We start from the raw sequence: 20,954 nt of genomic DNA, 5'->3' as shown, positions 1-20,954 counted from the left end.
TTGAGCTTTAAGCCAACTTTTTCGCTCTCCTCTTTCACTTTCATCAAGAGGCTTTTTAGCTCCTCTTCACTTTCTGCCATAAGGGTGGTGTCATCTGCATATCTGAGGTTATTAATATTTCTCCCGGCAATCTTGATTCCAGCTTGTGTTTCTTCCAGCCCAGCATTTCTCATGATGTACTCTGCATATAAGTTAAATATGCATATATATATCAAATATATATACATAATATATGTACACACATATGGTTGGATGGCATGACCAATGCAATGGACATGACCTTGAGCAAACTTTGGGAGATGGTGAGGGACAGGAAGGCCTGGCATGCTGCAGTCCATGGGGTTGCAAAGAGTCAGACACGACTGGAAAACTGAAAAACAACAATAACAACCCTGTTAGTTCTGTTTCTCTAGAGAAACCTTACTAACCCAAGCCTCAAATCTGGATAACTGAGAGGCAGAGGTTCTGGCCTGGCTGAGTGGGCATCAGGAATTTGGGGAGGGTCTTCCCATGGAAGTTTTGCAGAAGTCACAGTTACCAAATCAGAATTTCTAAGAGTCATCAATAAGTAACAGGGAACAACTTCCAATAATTTTTGAAGCTTAATTGAATTAATATTTTCCTCCTAAGGGGCCACTCAGGTTAACTAAAATGCCACATTTCTTTGCTTTTTAACTGGAATTTTATTTAGTCCAACATGGTAACACTGATTTTCTCACTCTCATCAGAAAATTCTTAATGGCAATTCTATATGATTTCAGTTCATGAAAATGAGAAGATGGGGCTTCCCTGGTGCTCCAGTGGTTAAGATCTGCGCTACAACACCAGGGACATGGGTTTGCTGCTGGATGAACCTGCTGCATTAACACAAGAATGGACTCCGTCATCTCGTCCTCACCAGTTCCTGGGAGGTGGCTCGTGGGGTAGAAGTGGACATCAGGGGTGAGCAAGGCAAGGACGGGTGGCGGGGTGCTCATTCATATGTATAAAAAAGTGATGTATACCCATGGCTGGTTCACTTTGCTACGCAGCAGAAACTAACACCACATTGCAAAGCCACTATCCTCCAATAAAATATTTTTAAATAAGATGAGTGAGAAATCAACATAGATATTGACCACAGTCTATACGGGCCACCTCGGTAAAGAGCAGAGGTGAGAAAGCACGCACTTCAAACCTTCCCAGGCTGCTCGGGGCCAAAGGCCAGGCCTCCCGCCTCTTTCCTGTGCAGGGACACTGAGTGTCCCTCACAAAATACTGGCTCCTCTGTTGTTGTTTTTGGAAAACAAACATTTCCTTCCAAGATCCCCCTCCCGGTTAATATCTGTGCTCAGGACTCCGTGTCCCTGGACTCATTACTGTGGATTTGTCCAGGTTGGAGATCTCAATTTTGGGATTTCCTCCCCATCTTCCCGGTCTCTCCGGACCCTGCTGAGTTATGATCCTGCCTCCACCAGCCTGGAAGATGCTAAGTGACCCCACCTATGCCTCAGTCTTCCTCCTTGCTCCCCCTGCCGCCAGGACACGAATCCTTGCAAATGCGGTTACTCTCTTTGTAGTCACTTCCCAAGCCCATTAAAAAGAAGGGAGGGACTTCCCAGGTGGTCCAGTGGCTAAGACTCTGCACTCCCAATGCAGGGGGCTCGGGTTCAGTCCTTGGTCAGGAAACTAGATCCCAAATGCCATGACTAAAAATAAAATAAAATTTAATTTAATTTAAAAAAAGATCCCACATGACACAACTAAGACCCAACACAGTCAAATAAATAAAAAATTTTTAAGAGAGGAGAAAACACCACTGGACCCAACACTAGGCCTGCAGAGGTCAGCCTCACCCCCATGCTCCTTTCTCACGCCAGGAACTGGGTTTAAACCCCACCCCCACTCCTAGACTTGGTTCTTGAATTCACTTCTGCAAGCAAATGCATGCCACCCAGCATGGGTGGTTATGACATCCTCCTGGGAGGCCAACTACTTGCCACTGCATTCTGTGAACAGGAAAATGGCCTGGAGCCCTGAGGCAGAAGGATGCCAGGAAGGCCCACCTGTGTGGGGTCTGGGGACTCGACACCACGGGGACAAGTTCCTTCTGTTACACCTGCAGCCTCTTCAGGGCCACCCCCTGGCTTTGCTCTCCCAGACTCCCAGGACCAGCATTCTCCTAGATGGAAGCTGTGCCATGCTGATTGGCTACGTGGCACAGTATTTAATCAGATGGGCTTCCCAGGTGGCACTAGTGGTAAAGAAACTGCCTGCCAAAGCAGGAGACATGAGAGATGTGAGTTCGATCTCTGGGTGGGGAAGATCCCCTGGAGGAGGGCACGGCAACCCATTCCAGTATTCTTTCCTGGAGAATACCCATGGACAGTGGAGCCTGATAGGCTACACACCATAGGATCGCAAAGAGTCGGACACAATTGAGCAATCTAGCACAGGGTGTCTGAGTGTGGGCACTCCGCCTGATGTGCCCTTGGTTGTGAACTCTGAGGGCTCAGACTGCCTCTGAGTCTCTCAGTGTCTCTCCACAGACCCCCTTCGGCCAGGAGTTCCAACAGTGTTGGCTGCCTACTGCATCAGGAGGGAAAGTGACTGGGGAACAAGGAATTGAGAACACACATAAAAATATTTGAGAACACAGACACAACAATAAACTTCTGCATTCCCATAGCAGCAGTTAAGACCTGAATTCTTACAACAATCTTCTAGGAAAAACAGGGCAGGTATTACTATGCCCACTTCACAGATGAGAAAATTGAGGCTCTGCAAGATGAAGTGACATTCCCAAGTCACACAGCAAGTGGGTCCAGGACCACAGCTGGAAGGCTGGTCTCTCAAGGACTCATTTGATGCAGAGTCTACCAGGCTATGGCTCCAAAACAGGAAGGAAGGAGGGGAGGAAGCAACCTGAGAGTCCATCAATGGGTGATGGATAAAGAAGACGTGTGTGTGTGTGTGTGTGTGTGTGTGTGTATAAAGACATACATATATTTTAAATTTTATATGTATTTATAATATATAAATATTATATAAGTATATAACATAATATATAGTATGTAATTATAGAAATTACAGTGTATTATAATTAATATATAATATAAATTATAATATATTTATTTATATATACAAATACATAAAATATTCAATATCCACTATATTGGCACTTCCCAGGTGGTGCTAGCGCTAAAGAATGGAGTGGGTGCGAGAGACATGGGTTCAATCCCTAGGTTGGGAAGATTCCCTGGAGGAGGAACTAGCAACCCACTCTAGTATTCTCGGCTGGAAAATTCCGTGGACATAGAAGCTCGGTTGGCTACAGCCCATGGGGGCTGCAAAGAGTCAGGTGTGACTAAGCACACACATACACACACACACACACACACACATACACACACACACACGTTATATGTCTTTATCCATTATCATATTTATAAGATTTTATATATCCACACACAGATCCAACGAAATATGATTCAGTCATAAGAAAGAAGGAAATCCCACCATTTGCAATACCATGGATGGGCCTGGAGCACTTTATGCCCAGTGAGAGAAGTCAGAGAAAGAAAAATACTGTATGATATCGCTTACATGTGAAATCTAAAAAGCCAAACTTGTTGAAACAAGGGGGTCCTTCCACAGACCTGCTCCTTTAGTCGAACTCTGACTCTGCCCGAATGAGTTCACTTCCATTTTCAAATTTTGAGCAATCATGTTTTCAATGTATATATTACATATTTCTTAATAATGTTATGACCAAGAAGTTTATCACATTAATTTTCAGGGTAGTTTGTTGTTTAAAATAATATAATCATCTATATTATATAATATAATAATATAATCACTACTATTAACTAGGCTTCAATATGTCAGTGTTGATATCATTGTATTAAACGTACACTGATAATAAAATAGCCGCAAACCTTAAAAAAAAAATGGTGGTTATCAGGGGATGGGGCTGGAGGGATAAGACATGCTGTTTAAGGGTACAAGCTTGCAACACATAGTAAATAGACCCTAGAGATCTAATGCACAGCACAGGGAATATGCCCAACAATATTGTATCATAAGCATCAAACTTGCTAAAAGATTGGAACTTAAAGATTCAGCCACTGAACACAAAGGATAGTTTTGTAACATGACAGAGATGCTAATTATTGCTACAGTGTCAATCATATTACAATCTATACACTGACCAAATTAAGATGTTGTACAACTTAAATTTACACAAGGTTATACGTCAAATGGGGCTTCTCTAGGGGCTCAGATGGTGAAGAATCTGTCTGCAACGCAGGAGACCTGGGTTCAATCCCTGGGTCTGGAAGACCCCCTGGAGAAGAGGAATGGCAACCCACTCCAGTATTCTTTCCTGGATAATTCCATGGACAGAGGAGCTTGGTGGGCTCCAGAGGGGGTCGCAGAGTCAGACATGACTGAGCGACTAACACTTTCACTTTTACTTCATACATCAAATATATTTAAATTATATTTAAAAAAGAAGAAGAAGAAAGAGAAGGCAACTCCAAGATGGCTTCATCATAATACATCCTTGTCCTAATCATCTTACCTGCAAATACAAGTGCAGGTACACCCTACATGATGGACGGTAAGTTCCAACAGGCTGAGAATATGGGGACACACAGGCTCTGAGGGCAGGCATGCCCTGCAACAAGAACTATGCTCCCGTAGCTACAAGCTTGTGGAAGGACACGCGGAGACCAGAGGGGCCAGAGGCCAGCACTACCTAGGGGCTGAGACCAGGAATGAGGAGAAGGAGGAAATGATAGGTATGGACAGATGTTCAAGAACAGGGAGGGAGGCTAGGAAGGGGCACCCGTAAAGAAGTGGGAGGGGCAGGAAGGGACAGAAGAGCGGGCGGGGGAAGGAAGGATGGAAGACACTAGCAACGGAGAAGAGCCGAGAGGGGAGAGAAGGAGGACCCACACTTCTCCTGGGTCTCTACGTTTCCTGCTAAAAGGATTGTCCTGAGGAACAGAAGCACTAGCAAGGGCATCGAAGTTCACCCACCTTCTGTCCAGGGATCAGCCAGCAGAGATAGAAACATAGGCAGCAAGATATAAATCGAAGAAATTAAGAGAACGTTAGCCATTCAGACAAGCCAGAGAAAGGAGAAGAAATACATATGTATTAAAGACGGAAGAGAAGCAGAAGGTGAGTTAAGTGAGGACACCTCCAGAGGGAAGCGGACGCCTCCATCCGAGGCTGACTTGGGTCGTGTGGCCAGCAGACCTGAAAAGCATCAGAGGAGCCGAGGTCCAGATTCAAGATGGCGCCTACACCTGAGGACAGCGGTTTGGGAGTGAGGGGTCAGGAGACAGGGGGCAGAGCAGTGCAAATGAAGAGGAGAAGGTCACAGCATGGTTCTTGTGAAACCAAGACTCTCAGGCACACGACCCCTAAACATGTGCCTCTTATTGGCAAGATGTCTGTAGCTATATTTATGCCCATGTTTGTTCACTGCTCAGTAGACATTTGTCCACCTGCCACAGATGTGCTATCCATCTTAATAAGTCTATCAGAACAGAACCCACAGGCTTCATCCTTCTTGAGTAAGGGGTGCGTGATACGGTATCACACAGCATGGTGTGTGATGGATGACTTCTGATGGGGCCACAGATCTCTTGGTGGTGAGGATGGTGTAAACACAGCGCACGAAGCTAATCCAAATGTTTTGCTGACTCTAACCATGTCACTGACAGTGGAGAGGGTGACAAGAAGTCAGGTGATGACCAGGGTTGTGCAGAATGCAGCCAATAGGAATTTCTGTTAATGACGGGGAGGGTGGACATGATGATGACAAAGTCATGATCTCTGCAAAGCTAGGTCAACGCTTGTGAGATAAGATGTGTGTGTGTGTGTGTGTGTGTGTGTGTGTGTGGAAGAGAGGGAGAGGGACTGAGAGACAGAGATTGCCCACAGATCACTTCCGGTTAACCCATAGCATCACCTGCCCTGGGGGCCTTCCTAGAAACACCTCAAAAGTTCAAAGTCAATAACCATCCCTTTTCCCTAAAATACCTAATAAAAAAAGAAGACCAAATCTGTGGACACACTTCCTTTCTCTTTGGAGATATTTGCTGGATTTTCTTATGCAAGGAAGCTGTTACCCAGGAATTCTCCGGGAAATTTTTTAAATTATATATACACTCTAATGGCTGAAAAGGACCTTGAACATCATCTAAACTGTGGGGCTTTCCTGGGGATTTTTTTTCCCCACAATACAGCTGCCAGAGCCTTGCTCCACGCCAGCCAACAAGATCACAGTCCTAGCTGGGCTGGGGCATGAACACTGTGAACACGTTTCCCAGATGACTGTGATCAACTCACATGAGAAAGAACCTTCTATTTTACAAAAGCCACCATCACACCACACTTACGGGCAGCGTCACAAGCAGAAAAGGTGTCTTCACAGCAAGTCTGGTGAACCCACGCCTCCCTGCGTGCTGCCCATCCCATCGGCAAGGCTTGCCGTCCACTCTCATTGCCGTGTGTGAGGTATGCTTGGTTGTGCCTGACTCCGCGACCCCAGGGACTGCAGCCCTCCAGGCTCTTCTGCCCACGAGATTTTCCAGGCAAGAATACTGGAGTGGGTTGTCATTTCCTACTCCAGGGATCTTCCAGCCCCAGGGGTTGAACGCACATCTTCTTCATCTCCTGCACTGGCAGGCAGATTCTTTACCACTGCCCACTCTGAAGAAGAGCCTGGGAACTTTCCCAGTGGCCCAGTGGTTAGGGTTTCACCTTCCAATGCAGGGGATGGAGTTTGATCACTGGTCCAGGAGCCAAGATCTCCCATGCCTCATGGCCAAAAAGCCAAAACATAAAACAGAAGCAGTATTGTAACAAATTCAATAAAGACTTTTTTAAAAAGATTATATATAGACCAATGATCTGGGTCGGGGTGGGGGGGGGGGATAGAAAAAAAAAAGAAATGCCTGGCTGGGCTGGAAGGGAGGGAGAAGGGGGTTTAAGGAGAAGTTGAAAAGCTGGACCACGGCAATGACCAGCTTCTTGCAGAGCATGTCAGCGGTGTTCTGAGGTGACACTGTCTCCCAAGTCCCTTCTGACCAACCTCGGCGTCCCCAGGGAAGCAAGCAGGATTCAACTCCACAACACCCGCGTCCCACCCAGCCCCTTCCCAACACTGTTCACATGCATCCAGCCCTCAAGAGACCCAGAACCCAGGAGAAACGTGCTCATACTTTCTTGGTGGGAACTTTGATCTTCAGGAATTCCGCCTCCCGGGCCAGCACCTGCCACGGGGCGTGGATCCGGACGAAGACAGAGCCCTGGCTTTTGCTCTGGAAGGGACAAAGAAGAAGAAACAGCAGCGCTTAGGAGGTCATAGCTTACATTCCAAGCTTCCCCGATTCTTCCAAACAAGAAGCCCAGACGTGTTATTTCTTCCGTTTCTGGTTTTTGTTCTCTTTATACCTCACTGGGGGCCAGCCCCCTCCCACCCGTATCCCATTCATCGCTTCTGGCTCAGAAATGCTCTCACCCAGAGTGGGGAAGCATTCCCAAAGAGCAGTCCCTGGAGGTCTGGGGACTTGAGAGAAAAAGAGGAATTAAAACAGTTGTGTTCACAGATTTTAAATGTAAGCAATTACAGTTTTCACAGAAATCCCATTAACTACTCTTGTTGAAGTATCGCTGATTTTTAATACTGTATTAGTTTCAGGTGCTCAGCATTGTGATTCGGTCTTTTTGCAGATCATGTTCCATTACCGGTTATTACAACATAATGGGTATAATTCCCTGTGCTGAACAGTAAACGTTCACCATCTATTTTCTAACTGGGAGTTACCTCTGCTGGCTTCAGGGAACAGTCTGGAATCTGCCTCCATACTGATATTTTCCGTAAATATTAATATTTTATATTATAATTAATAATTTAATAAAATAATATTAAATTTTTATTTTTGTTCTACGATTTTGCTGTGTCACAGCCCAAGTCACAAAGTGGTTCATCTAGTCTATAAGGGACTCCCAGGTGGCTCAGTGCTAAAGAATCTGCCTGCAATGCAGGAGATTCGGGTTTGATCCCCGGTCTAGGAAGATCCCTTGGAGAGAGAAATACCCACTCCGGTATTCTTGCCTGGAGAATTTCACGGACAGGAGGAGCCTGGCTGGCTACAGTCTGTGCAGTTGCAAAGAATCAGACATTACTTAGCAACTAAACAACAACAACAAACGCTAATGATAAAAATAATAAAAGTGTAAATGGTACAACTCAATATAATATCATAAAAAATAAATCATAGGCAGGATTTTGTGTGAATATGGCTGTGAATTTTTAGGTCCCAGGATATATCATTCTCTGAGTGCACTGATTTCACCCAAAAAATGTAAAATAAGGAAAGAAAATGCAGTGATGAATATCTGCAAACTAGGTTTTATTGACTCAGCAGCTCATTTGGCCCCAGGCAGTGTCTGCTATAAAAATCGGTCCAGTTACAACATGAAGCTATTAGTTTCTTTTCATCTACAAAGAAAACCTCAAATTTTTTCAGAACAAGGACACAAAGGGGGAAAAATAAAACACTTTCTGACATTAATATAATTCGTTTCATCACTAAAGAATGAAAAAAGACCAAAACAAGCAGGAAACAAAGGGCAAAAGCCTCATCATTGGTAAGAAGCTTCTAAAACTACCTGCAAAATCAATTACGAACACCGTGTTCACAAAAAAAGCAGCACAAGTCAACAGGGCAATTCCTCATCCAGTGACTTCTGGGAATCCCAAAGCCCCGTGAGATGCTGGTCCATGTGCCACTGACAGTTAGGATAAAGCAGCTGAGGACAGAGCGAGGACCGGGTCCTAGCCACCGTACTCTGCAGAGAGACGAGCTCGCAGCTTTTTGGCCCATTCTCACCTGCCCCCACACACATGCTACAGGCGAAAGCAGGCTTTGCTGGTTTCCTGAGCACCTCATGAAACAGGATGCACAGAGACCAGGGCCAAAAAGGCACCAACACTGTGGGCAGCGAACGGAATGCTCCTCACAGAAAAGCAGCAACAACCCTCTGCAAAGTCATCCTCAAAGACCAGTTGGTGTTCACCAATGCAGGTCTCGGTTTAGCACTGAAGACGCCATTGGAGGCAGCCACACACACCATCCCAAGGGCTGGGCAGAGAACCAGGTGGCTGGGAGAAGACTGCCTCTCGAACCCACTGACAGTCAGTTCACAGCCATGAGGTCACGGATTTCTGAGTTGATGAAGAAGACAAAAAGACACTTCGTGATGCTCCTAATGCAAGTGAAGACCATCTCTGATTCTTAACGGCACTCAATGATCCTTTCGATCATTAAGATATCCAGAAGCTACCCCACCTTGGGGATGAAAGCTGCTGACTTCTAAGGAGGGAGACGGAAGAAGAAACCAGGATTTCACAAGAAGACAGAACTGTGGTTTGAAAGCCTTGGATGGGCTAGAGTTGACAAGTGCCTGAAAGCAACACCCATCACCAAGATGCATCTTTATTGAGTGAATTGTGTGCCTGGATGGAGCGCAGAGGTCGTGTGCTTCAGCTCACAGAATACGCACAGGGGACCATCACCTCTCTACCCTACTGTTGGAGAGGGAAAGTTCAAACAATTTGTCCAAAGGTACACAGAGAGTAGGATTTTTAGAGAAAAGGATTCGAGGGACTTCACTGGCGGTTCACTGGTTGACTCTTCAAGCTTCTATGCATGGGACTTGGGATTTGAGCCCTGATCTGAGAACTAAGATCCTGTATGCTACACAGCATGGCCAAAAATAAAGTTATATTTAAAAAAAAAAAAAAGAATCCAAATTCAGGCAGGTTATGCTCTACCTGGTGGTTTTTAGAACATCTATTGCACATAGTTAAAAACCACATCCAAGGGCTGCAAGAGAACATAAAGACCTGCGTTAGACTAATATTGAATCAAAGGATGAGAGGCATCAAAGAGGCAGTCCTATGAAGAGATACAGAGTCTTTGAGACCCTAAGTGGACACAGTTCAGACAAAACCCTGGAAGTGCCTTTCAGTGAGAAATCACCCCAATTTCTCTGTCTGTCTATGACAACAATACCGGGACTGCTAGACGGAGTCATCAATTACTTGCTGCTACTTCAAATGGTAATTTAAGCTTTTCTAATTTAGTGCAAAGCAAGAGGAAGACAGAAACCATCTGTGGAGCTGACCTGAAGCCCCAGAAATGACGTTTTCAGTGAAAGATGGCAAAGGGTGCCACCATCCTTCTCTCTAAGATGAAATCATGACTATTATTGATTTTAAAATATTTGGTTTCATCTTTGTTTTCAAATTGTGGCAAACCCCTTTTTCACCTTTATCCGGAAGTGGTGCCTCAAGTGTGCACCGAATGTCCATTAAGCAGCTGCAGATGTTTGAGCAGGGTCGGGAGGGCCAGTGTCCACCTGTGATCTTGGTGGCAGACTGCTAGCTGTCCCCTGACAGCCATTCTTCTTTCCTCTATTCTTCTCTATTGATTTGGCTGCACTGGGTCTTAATTGCATCATGCGGGATCCTTCCTTGCAGTGCACAGACTCTCTAGTTGTGTGTTGGGGCCTAGTTGCTCAGCAGAATGTGGGACCTTGTTCCCAAAATGAGGCTCAGACCCTCATCTCCTGCTGGATTCTTAACCACTGAACCATCAGGAAAGTCCTCCCTTTATTTTTTAATCAAGCACATGGCCTTCCAGAATGAAGAGAGCATCCCCTTTGAAGTTAAGTGTAACCAGAACACTAATTCCTAGCCAATGTGGTACAGGTCGGGGGTGGAGCAGTTCCTGGAAACTCCCTGCAAAGACACAAGTGGATGACTTCTGCCCCTTCATCCTCTTCCCTATCACTGGATCTACAGCCTGAAAGACAGATACAAGTGTCTTAGACCTCAAGGTCAAAGTCAAGGCCAGAAATAGCAAAGTATCAAGAGAGAAGTTGGGTCTTAACTCTGGATTGTCCCAGCCAACCTGGGCTGCCTCTGGGATTTTGATGTGAAAGGTAAATCTCCACCTTGTTGAGCCCCTGTGGTTTTAGAGGCTCCATTAGCTGCAGCCCAGCCGTATACTAAATGATGAAAATTGTCTCCCAACGTGGATGCCTTCGGCCCCTCCAGCAAAGCAAGGTGCTTCTCCATTCTACTCAAATGGAACCAGTTTCAAAGGAAAATAAAAGCTGGAATGCAGTTGCACTGGTGCTAACATCTAGTCATCATGTTTCTTTCATGCCATGCGACCTTGTTACCTTATAAAAAGAGCAACACCGAGCTGATGCGAAATATTAGCTGATGTGACTAGCTATGTCTGCTGGAAAAAAAAAAAAAACACACATGAAAATCCCTCAGCAGAACCATCACCTAATGCAGAAGCTCTTTTTAACTAACCTAGGAATCAAAAGTTGGAGGTTAACATACACTGAGCTAAAAAAAAAAAAAAAAAAAAAAAAAAAAGTTCCTTGTTCTCCAGGTCCAGCTGACTTCCATTCTGCTCTGGATTTGGATTCCTTTAGGGCAGGAATCCCCAACCTCCTTGGTACCAGGGACCAGTTTCATGGAAGAAAAGTTTTCTACAGACCAGGTCAGGGGAGCAGGGGAGGCTTCAGGATGATTCAAGTGCATTACTTTTACTGTGTGCTTTATTTCTACTATTATTACATCAGCTCCACCTCAGATCATCGGGCTTTCAGCATAGGTGTGCCTGCATAGAAAGTCACTTCAGCCGTGTCTGACTCTTTGCAACCCCATGGACTACAGCCCACCAGGCTCCTCTGTCCGTGGGATTCTCCACGCAAGAATACTGGAGTGGGTTGCCATGCCCTCCTCCAGCGCATCTCCCTGACCCAGGGGTCGAAACTGTGTCTCATAAGTCTCCTGCATTGGCAGGCAGGTTCTTAATCACTAGAGCCACCTGGGAAGCCCTCCTTCAGCATAGGATGGGAATAGAAAGAGCTTGGGCTTTGGATTCATGTAGATTAGGACCTGGATCCTGGATTTTACAGCTGTAGGGCACTGGGCAAGTCAGTCAGCCAAGAGAGCCACAGTTTCTTCATGTGAACAAGGAAGATGAGAAACACCGCAGAGCTACTAAGAGGAACTGAGGTGCTGAATGGGAGATTCCTGCTGTGAGGTCTGAATGTGAACCATTCACTAAGTGTCAGCCATTGCGAAGACTGAGGATTCACTCTTTCCAATCAAGATGACAGCTTTTTTACTGCAGGGACAGGGTCTAACACTTCATTTGTGCCCCGCAAGCACCTGGCACAGGCTGGACACAGAATAGGTCCTCCCAGAGTTCTTGCAAATGATAGAATAGACCAGTAGCTCAGATGGTAAAGAATCTGCCTGCAATGCAAGTTCGATCCCTGGGTCAGGAAGATCCCCTGGAGGAGGGCATGGCAATGCACTGCAGTGTTTTGCCTAGAGAATCCCATGGACAGAAGAGCCTGGTGGGCTACAGTCCACTGGGTCACAAACAGCCGGACATGACTGAAATGACTTACGCACTCCTGTTGGATTAAAATCCTGGTTTACTGACTGCCTTGAAGTTCTTGTGTGTTCTCGCTCAGTCATGTCCGACTCTTTGCGGTTCATGGGCTATAGCCCACCAGGTTCTTCTGTCCATGTAATTTTCCAGCAAAATACTGGAGTGGATTGCCATCTTCTGCTCCAGGGAATCTTCCCGACCCAGGGATTGAACCCATATCTCTTGCATCTCCTGCACTGGCAGGTGGGTTCTTTACCACTAGCGCCATGTGGGAAGCCTGCTCAAAGTTTCTTTTGTCTATAGGACTTTCAAAATGTCCCATGGACCTACGGGAATCTGCTGGTTCAAAGTATTATTCACCTCCAGAATCTGAGGACATGGTCAGAAAGCATTACTTTGTGAAACCAACCTGAAATTTAACATTAAAGTATAAGCAATTAGGCATCAGGACATATAATCCATCCCTAGAAGAGATTTCGTAAATAACTCATCACGGTGACTGGAGGAGCTCCCAAATCTCACCAGGCAACTAAAAATCAAGTTCATGTAAAATAAGCTGTAATATATAAGTTGGTTCTGGTCATCAGAGAAAGGAGCACCAACTCACAAAAGTTTCTCTAAGGCATCCATCTTGGGGATGCACTTATCCCTGGGGTAACAAATGTGAAATACGTGAGAGGGAAGGAACATCCCTCCAGCGCAACTGAAAGGTCTCATAAAACCATACAGCTCCTTTCACTGTAACTCCATTAAAAAAAAAAAAAAACACTAAAAATTCTGTCTCTCCAGTTCTTGGGTTTCAAGAGGAAGCACCCAAGAAAAGGCTAACCATGCTCTGGTCAGAGGAAATGGACCGTCCTCAGCCGTCACCTGACTCCTAGCTCTTTCAGTCTCTCAGTGGGTATTTTCAGCTGGTTTTCTTCACCTCCAGGTAAACCAACAGAACCCTGAGTACACAGGAGGCAAGGGCAGCTCCCCATCTTGAACCTGTGCCCTAACTCGTCTGCCAGTCTCTCCCTTCCTCCCTCTTCTTTAAAGAAGACGTGATACATATGCACAATGGAATATTACGCAGCCATTCAAAAGAATGAAAGAATGCCATTTGCAGCAACATGGATGGACCTAGAGAGGGTCACGCTGAGTAAAGCGAGTCAGACAGAGAAGGAGAAATATATGACATCCCTTATAGGTGGTGTCTAGAAAGAAAAGACACAAATGAACTTACAAAACACAGAGACTCACAGACTTAGAAAACAAACTTACGGTTACTGAGGGGGAAGGGATGGTTAGAGACTTTGGGAAGGTCATGTCCACACTGTTACATTTAAAATGGATAACTAACAAAGACCTATTGTACAGCACATGGAACTCTGCTCAATGTATGTGCCAGCCTGGATGGGAGACGGGTTTGGGGGAGAATGGATACATCTAGGACAGTGACTACAGCTATGAAATTAAAAGACACTTGTTCCTTGGAAGAAAAGCTATGACAAACCTAAACCGCATTTTAAAAAGCAAAACCATCACTTTCCCGACAAAAGTTTGTATAATCAAAGCTATGTTAATCTGTACAGATGTGACCGTTGGACCATAATGAAGGGTAGGCACCAAAGAATTGATGCCTTCAAATTGTGATGCTAAAGACTTTTGAGAGTCCCCTGGACAGCAAGGAGATCAAACCAGTCAATCCTAAAGGAAACCAGTCCTGAATATTCGCAGGAAGGACTGATACTGAAACTGAAGCTCCAATACTTGGGCCACCTGATGCAAAGAGCCAACTCATTGGAAAAGATCCGGATGCTGGGAAAGACTGAGGGTAGGAGAAGCGGGTGACAGAGGATGAGCTGGTTGGATGGCATCACTGACTCAATGGACATGAATTTGAGCAAACTCTGGGAGGCAGTGAAAGACAGGGAGGCCTGGCGTGCTGCAGTCCACGGGGTCGCAAAGAGTCGGACACAACTGAGTGGCTGAACAGCAACATGTGTATGGCTGAGTCCCTTCACTGTTCACCTGAAATTACCTCAACATTGTTAACTGGCTATACTCCAATACAAAATAAAAAGCTTAAAGTTAAAAAAAAATAAAGTAAATCCAACAGCAAGCAGATCTGATCACACAAGCTCTGTCTAGTAGTCCTGGTATTGCTCAAGTTTCCACCTGACCAGGAGCCCTTATACAGGCCTCTCAGGAGGGCATCTCTGTTCCTCTCGGTAGCCCCAGGTCCTCACTGCATCCACAGGTCACCACTCCCAGCCCTAGAAGTCTATTGCATCGGCATGCGTGTATCATCAGCCTGAGTGTCTCCTGATGCTCACAAAACACAGTTGAACTGAACTGGAGCTGGAGGTTCCTGGAACCTCTGTGCCTTATAGGATTGTAAGGGTGTTGCAGCATTAAGGAAAAGAATAAGAGATGCTCTGATGAATAAAGGAAGTCTTGGGTCGCTCTACTTGCCAGCCATCAGATTTCCACATGCTATTCAACACCCCTGAACTGACGCCTCAAAGCAGGGCCAACTGACGGCCATGGTGCTTTTCAGAAGACAGAACTGACTTGGCCCGAGGACTCTGGAGTTTGAAGAGCTCTCCAGCAATGCTTTACATCTTTCTCAAGTAGGGAATGAAGACCCAGGGCCCAGAAGGCTGAGTTGCTGGGTTATGGACACACAGCTAGCTAGTAGCTGGGCCAGGAATGGAGTCCAGGTCTCCCGGGTCGCGGTCCATCCCTTGGTGCTTGTGGCAGCAGCACATACCCGAGGGCTCTCAGCCCACCAGGGCAGTCCAGTGTCCCTCTCCCTTCACGAGAGATTAGGTGGATAGGGAACAGGGGGCTGGGATAGGGAAATTGCGCCCCAAGCCACCTCTCTCTGGAGCTCCAGCCACCGCTCAAAACCCTCGTTAGGGACCGGAGGTCACACACTCCTGGTGAGGTTATCCATATTGTTTATGTCTCGTTGTTGTTTTCCAGAGATTGCATGTGGCTGCACCGGACCATGTCCTCCCTCTGGAGAGACAAGAGTGAATGGGAGGCAGTCCCAGCCAAATGCTGGAAACCGATACTCCACAAGCCTCCTTCCCCTGCAGCCCGGCCAAGCCACCCCGACGCTCACCCCAGACGCCTGCGTGTGCTCCAGGCCCAGCCCTGCCGTGAGAACACCAGCTGCAGTGCATCGAGGTCCCAGATCGAGGCTGCCAGGGTGGGCGGTGGGGAGACGATAGAGAGGGACCCAGGGGGGCAGACACCTCCCAGATGTCCCCCACCCAGGTCACCTCAGATCTATGAGGATCAAGGAGGGTGAGACAACCCCCCACCAGGGGCGCCCACATTCTCAGATCACCAAGGTTGACGTCCATGCAGCTGGAGAAGTGACACCAGGCAGCCTGAGACTGTGGCCAGTGCAGGCATCATTGCAGAATAAGGAGAAGGGCGGGGTGCATGAAGAGCCAGGAGCAGGGAATGCCTCATGCCCCCTGGAGGAACACCTGGTCTACACATGTCATTATTAAGACCAAAGACTTAACTTCCTGCAGGAACTTCCAACCCATGGTCGGGGGACAGGCTCCACCTGGGCCTCCCAAAGACACAGTGGCTTGGAATTAAGCTCAGGAAAGAACTTCCTGACTGGCAGAGGAAAGGTGAAACCCTGTTTTCCTGGGAGACCCGGAATGAGTCTCCTCTCTAACCCTCTCCTCCCGGGGCCAAGGGGAGGATGCGTGCATGATTGGTAAAGACGGAGGGCAGGGCCGATTGCCCATGAACGCTGTCCCAGGGACCATCCCCCAAAACAGCAGCAGATGACTGCTTTCATGGGAAAGGCTACCCCTAGTCCCCAAGCAAAGACTGGGAACAGTCCAGCCAGGGTCCTATGGAGATGGAAACCCAGCCACTCTTTTCTTAATTTTGTCAAAACAAAGAGCCACCACCAAAAGTTCCCGGGAGTGGGAGGTGGCCTTCCGTGCGGGGTGGACCCCTTGCATCGGCTACCAGAATGGAGAGGCGCCCAGAAGAGACGATCTCTGGACCTGGCCACACAGGATTTAATCTGTGCACTGGGACCACTGTGCTCCAGAGAGAAGCCACCTAGGAAACCTCCGTTCAAGCCCAGGTGAAGAGGAATTGGGGAGGGAGGAACACAGCAAAAATTAAGGGGTCAGATCCTCTTTTACACCAAGGGCCAAGAAAACCATTTCCTCATCTAATCCTTTAGCTGCAGGGCCCCCCAGGGCAACGCAGCACCCTGGAAGGACTGGGACCACATGAGGTGTCAGCAACAGAGTGGGCTGAGATGGGCTTCTGTCCATCTCAAAAACCCACAGAAGCAGTGGGGGAAATCGTCACCCCTGCCATGGTCATGGAAAGGTCACGGGTACCAGGGTCTGAAGACTTACTGGGTCTCGGGCCCCACCTCTGTCACTTCCCAGCTGCATCACTTGGGGCTTTGTTTTTTGTTTTAAAGATTTTTCTTTTTTTTGATGTGGCTCATTTTTTAAAGTTTTCATTGAATTTGTTATAATAAGGCTTCTGTTTTATGCTTTGGGTTTGGGGGCTGGGAGGCATCTTAGGGGAATCTTAGACCCCCCCCAACTAGGGATCAAACCTGTATCTCCTGCATTGGAAGGGGAAGTCTTAACCATGGGACCGCCAAGGAAGTCCCTGCCACATCATTTTCGGCAAGTCACCAAAGCACTATTAAAATAATTGTGATGGTGGTTTAGCTGCTAAGTCGTGTCCGACTCTTGAGACCCATGGACTGTAGCCCACCAGGCTCCTCTGTCCATGGGATTTCGCAGGCAAGATTACTGGAGTGGGTTGTCATTTCCTTCTCCAGGGGATCTTCCCAACCTATGGATAGAACTCAAGTCTCCTGCATTGCAGGCAGATTCTTTACCAACTGAGCCACCAGGGAAGCCCATTAAAATAATTGTAATGATTAATAATAATACTACCTGGAGGGCAGAAGGAAGGACTCTACAAGGGATTCATGGACCCTTCTGTGGGTGGTGGATATACTCATTATCTTGATTATATGGTAGCTTCATGGGTTTGTACATATGCCCAAAGTCAACAGATTAGATCATTTTAAATATGTACAGTTTATTATAATTAATTTTACCTCAATAAGGCTAGAAAAAAAGATATGCAAAAATGTAAAACAATGCCATACTTTCTTACAATTTTTTGCTTTGAAAAATATTATTTTTCATTAAGATGTTATTTATAACATGTTAATTATGTTTAATAAAAATATTATTTATTTATAATATGTTATATATTGTTGTTGTTTAGTCACTAAGTCATGTCTGACCCTTTGTGACCCCATGGACTGTAGCCCACCAGGCTCTGTCCATGGGATTTCCCAGGCAAGAATACTGGAATGAGTTGCCATTTCCATCTCCATGGGATCTTTGATCCCTTCTCAACCCAGGAATCGAACCCAAGTCTTCCTGAATTGCAGGTGGATTCTTTACTGCTGAGCCACCAGGGGAGCCCAAATCTGGTTAGTTTTTAATTAATAAATAGGCACTGGGCTTCCCAGGTGGCTCAGTGGTAAAGAATCTACCTGCCAATGCAGGAGATGCAAGAGATGAGGGTTTGATCCCTGGGTCCAAAAATACCCTGGAGTAGGAAATGGCGACCCAGTCCAGTATTCTTGCCTGGGAAAATCCCACGGACAGAGGTGCCTGGCGGGCTCCAGCCCATGGGGTCGCAGGGTTGGAAACGGCTGAGCACATACACATACAAGATATTCAAAAGCTAGTTCTGATTCCGTGATCTCTCAGAATCAAATGAGATTATACGCAGAAAAGTGTTTTGCAAACTCCAAAGTATGTATTAATATAAAAGGATTTTTAAAGAGAAAGTTCAGGGGTAGCCATTGCCAAATCTATGCCCTGGGACTCAAAGTGCAGAGAGCATCTCCTGCCCCTTGACCTCCACGGGATGCTCCCACGCTTCTCGGATCCCACTTGAGAGAAATCATATCTGAGCCCACCCACCATGGCAATAGTTCCTGGGGTGTTCAGGTAAGCCAGGAAGCCCGAGTGAAGTTAAAGGAGAGTTTTTCCCTGGGAGTTTAGAATGTGGGGATAACAGACAGAACAGAAGCCAGGAGTGAGAGACCAAATTTCTACCCAAGAAGAGGATAAAACTCCAAACGCCCAGAAGATGTTGGCAGAAAAGAGAGGGCCTCTCCCGAAACCAGCCTCCCGACACAGAGGTCCAGCCCCAAACAGAGGGGAAAAGGTCATGGATAAACCAGAGGAAAATACTGCCCTTTCTGATTCGTCACAGAACAATTCTGGACAGTCGACAATCCCCAAGTAGAATCAGATGTTGCAGACGCCAGCTCTCAGCAACCCCTCACCCCACCAGGATACTGAGAGCACGTCAAGGCCCAGAGAAATGGAAGGCAGCTGCCAGGCAGGGGGCTGGGTGGCTGATACTGATAGCTACCTTGATCAAGGATGATTGACAGGTCCTGACTGCGCTGGGACAGTCTCAGGTTATTTCTTCTGCTCCATTGTTCTATCCAGTGTGACATCTTAGTTAGTATTACCCAAAAAGTCCCAGATTGGCCAATGAATCATAGAGTCACCCTATGGATCACCAAGTTCAACAGCCATCATACCTTTGGGCAGGAAAACCCAGTATCTCTTTCCTGACCTGCATGTGATAAATGTCCCATGCAGAGAAAAGCATTTCCGGGCATTTAAAAGCCCATCACGTTACTCTAAAAAGTACCCATCTCTCTCATTATTCCTCCTAACTCAAAACTTATGTCATTTCTTGATTCAGATGCTTGTCTTCCCTCCTCCGGACACCTCTATAAAACCTTCAGACCATCAGTCATCAACTCCCCTTGTCTCCCCTCCAAAAGATGTGGCCTTGCTGTGTCTGAGCAGTGACTCACCCCTCCCTGAAGGAATAGCTCCACTGTTTCCTACAATTCAATCATCCCAGCATATTTCAATTTAACAAGTATTTATTAGGCAACAACCGTGTGATCAGCAATGTGCTAAGAGTTAAGGGCACACGGAAGAAATATAAACTGTCATACAGCTTCCAGTCTCCTTGGAAACCAGATAAATGATATCTAACACATGAGACAAATGAATAACATCAAGACTGGGGTGATTAACGCCCAAATGGACAGGACAACTAACGAACACTCATTTGTTGGCCGTCTCCCCTTTCCCTCATCAATAATTGCCAGGTTTCAAGCCCAGAGAAATAAGCCTCCCAGTTCTCAGCTATATATTTGACTCCAACACCAATTCCAAAATCACCCCCCATCACAGTTATTGGTTCTGGAATATGTTTGTAATGCAATCGGAACCGATTAAGATATGAGGAAATGTTGGCTAGGGTTTCAGGACAAAGCGGCTTTCTCTTTCTGCCAGAACGCTGGGGAGAACAGCGGCCATCAGGGGAAGGCCTGCGTCAGCCAAGGGACCACTGAGTAGGCAGAGGATGGAGTGGACTCTGCAAAAGGTTGAGCAGAAAGGTAAAGAAATAGGGGGTCCTTGGGGACATCCTGTGAGTTGCTGGATCAATCCTCAACAGACTTACTTTCTGATTACATGAGATTATAAATTCCCTTTGTTTTGTTTTTTAAAGCAGTTGAGTTGGGTTGTCCGTTAACAGAAACAAGAGTTCTCAATGATGTAAGAAACCAGTGGAAGAGCTGACTCTGGGCTGGAGGGGCCAGAAAGGAGGCTCTGGAGGACAAGGAACCGACTTGAAATATCATGACAGGATTTATATATGGTGTGGGTGGCATTAGTGACGCTGGGGAGCCAAGGGCTGAGATGCGGCCACACCATCCACTATGTTGCTGTTGCCCATGAACCTCACAACAGTGACCTTGATGGGTCAGCCCTGTGCGTTTCCCCTGGATTCATTACATCTTCAACAAGATAAACAATAACAAGTCCTCCATCAGGGAATCCCGAGAGAATGCCTCCCTCCTTCTCCTTCTCAATGGAGCTGGGAACCGCTTCCTATTTTCCAGCGAGACCAGAAGTGCAGCAGACAGGCAGTGACTGTCCACCTGCTCTGGGGTTGGGTCTAGGCCATGGTCCACAGAATGAAGGAGAAGCCTCCCAGGTGTGGCTGTGACCTCCTCTAGGTGAGAGGAGGCAGGCTTCTTGAAGGCATACTTCTTCTAGGAATCATTAGCCCTAAGTAACAGAGGTCTTACACAGGGAGGCAGGCTTTGCACAAGTACAAAGAAGCTGTACAACCTTTTACAACTTAGTCACAAGCTTTCTTCAGCCAAAGAATGATTTCTTCCAACCAAACATTGCACGGGGCTGTCCACATTGACCTCTGGAAGCCAGAGCTCCACCTGCTCACCCCGTCTTGGCCCTGAAATGTTCTCTGTGTCTCTGCTCTACAAACCACAGGAGTTGTACCACCCCCTTCGGAAATGGGTGGGAGCTCTTCTGTCACAATGACTGAGCA

General features: G+C 46.6%; 1 protein-coding gene across 1 annotated transcript in view; it reads right to left on the bottom strand.

The window, feature by feature from the left end:
• The window catches only part of ANO2 (anoctamin 2), a 342,394-nt gene that overhangs the window by 267,627 nt on the left and 53,813 nt on the right, over positions 1-20,954 (bottom strand). The window contains exon 4 of the mRNA XM_042247625.1: positions 7,218-7,316. Within this exon, the coding sequence (XP_042103559.1) occupies positions 7,218-7,316 (99 nt within the window). The remainder of the gene's footprint in view (positions 1-7,217; positions 7,317-20,954) is intronic.

The sequence above is a fragment of the Ovis aries genome, chromosome 3, assembly GCF_016772045.2.
Source record: "Ovis aries strain OAR_USU_Benz2616 breed Rambouillet chromosome 3, ARS-UI_Ramb_v3.0, whole genome shotgun sequence".
Taxonomy (NCBI): domain Eukaryota; kingdom Metazoa; phylum Chordata; class Mammalia; order Artiodactyla; family Bovidae; genus Ovis; species Ovis aries.
This window is presented reverse-complemented; position numbering and strand designations above follow the sequence as displayed.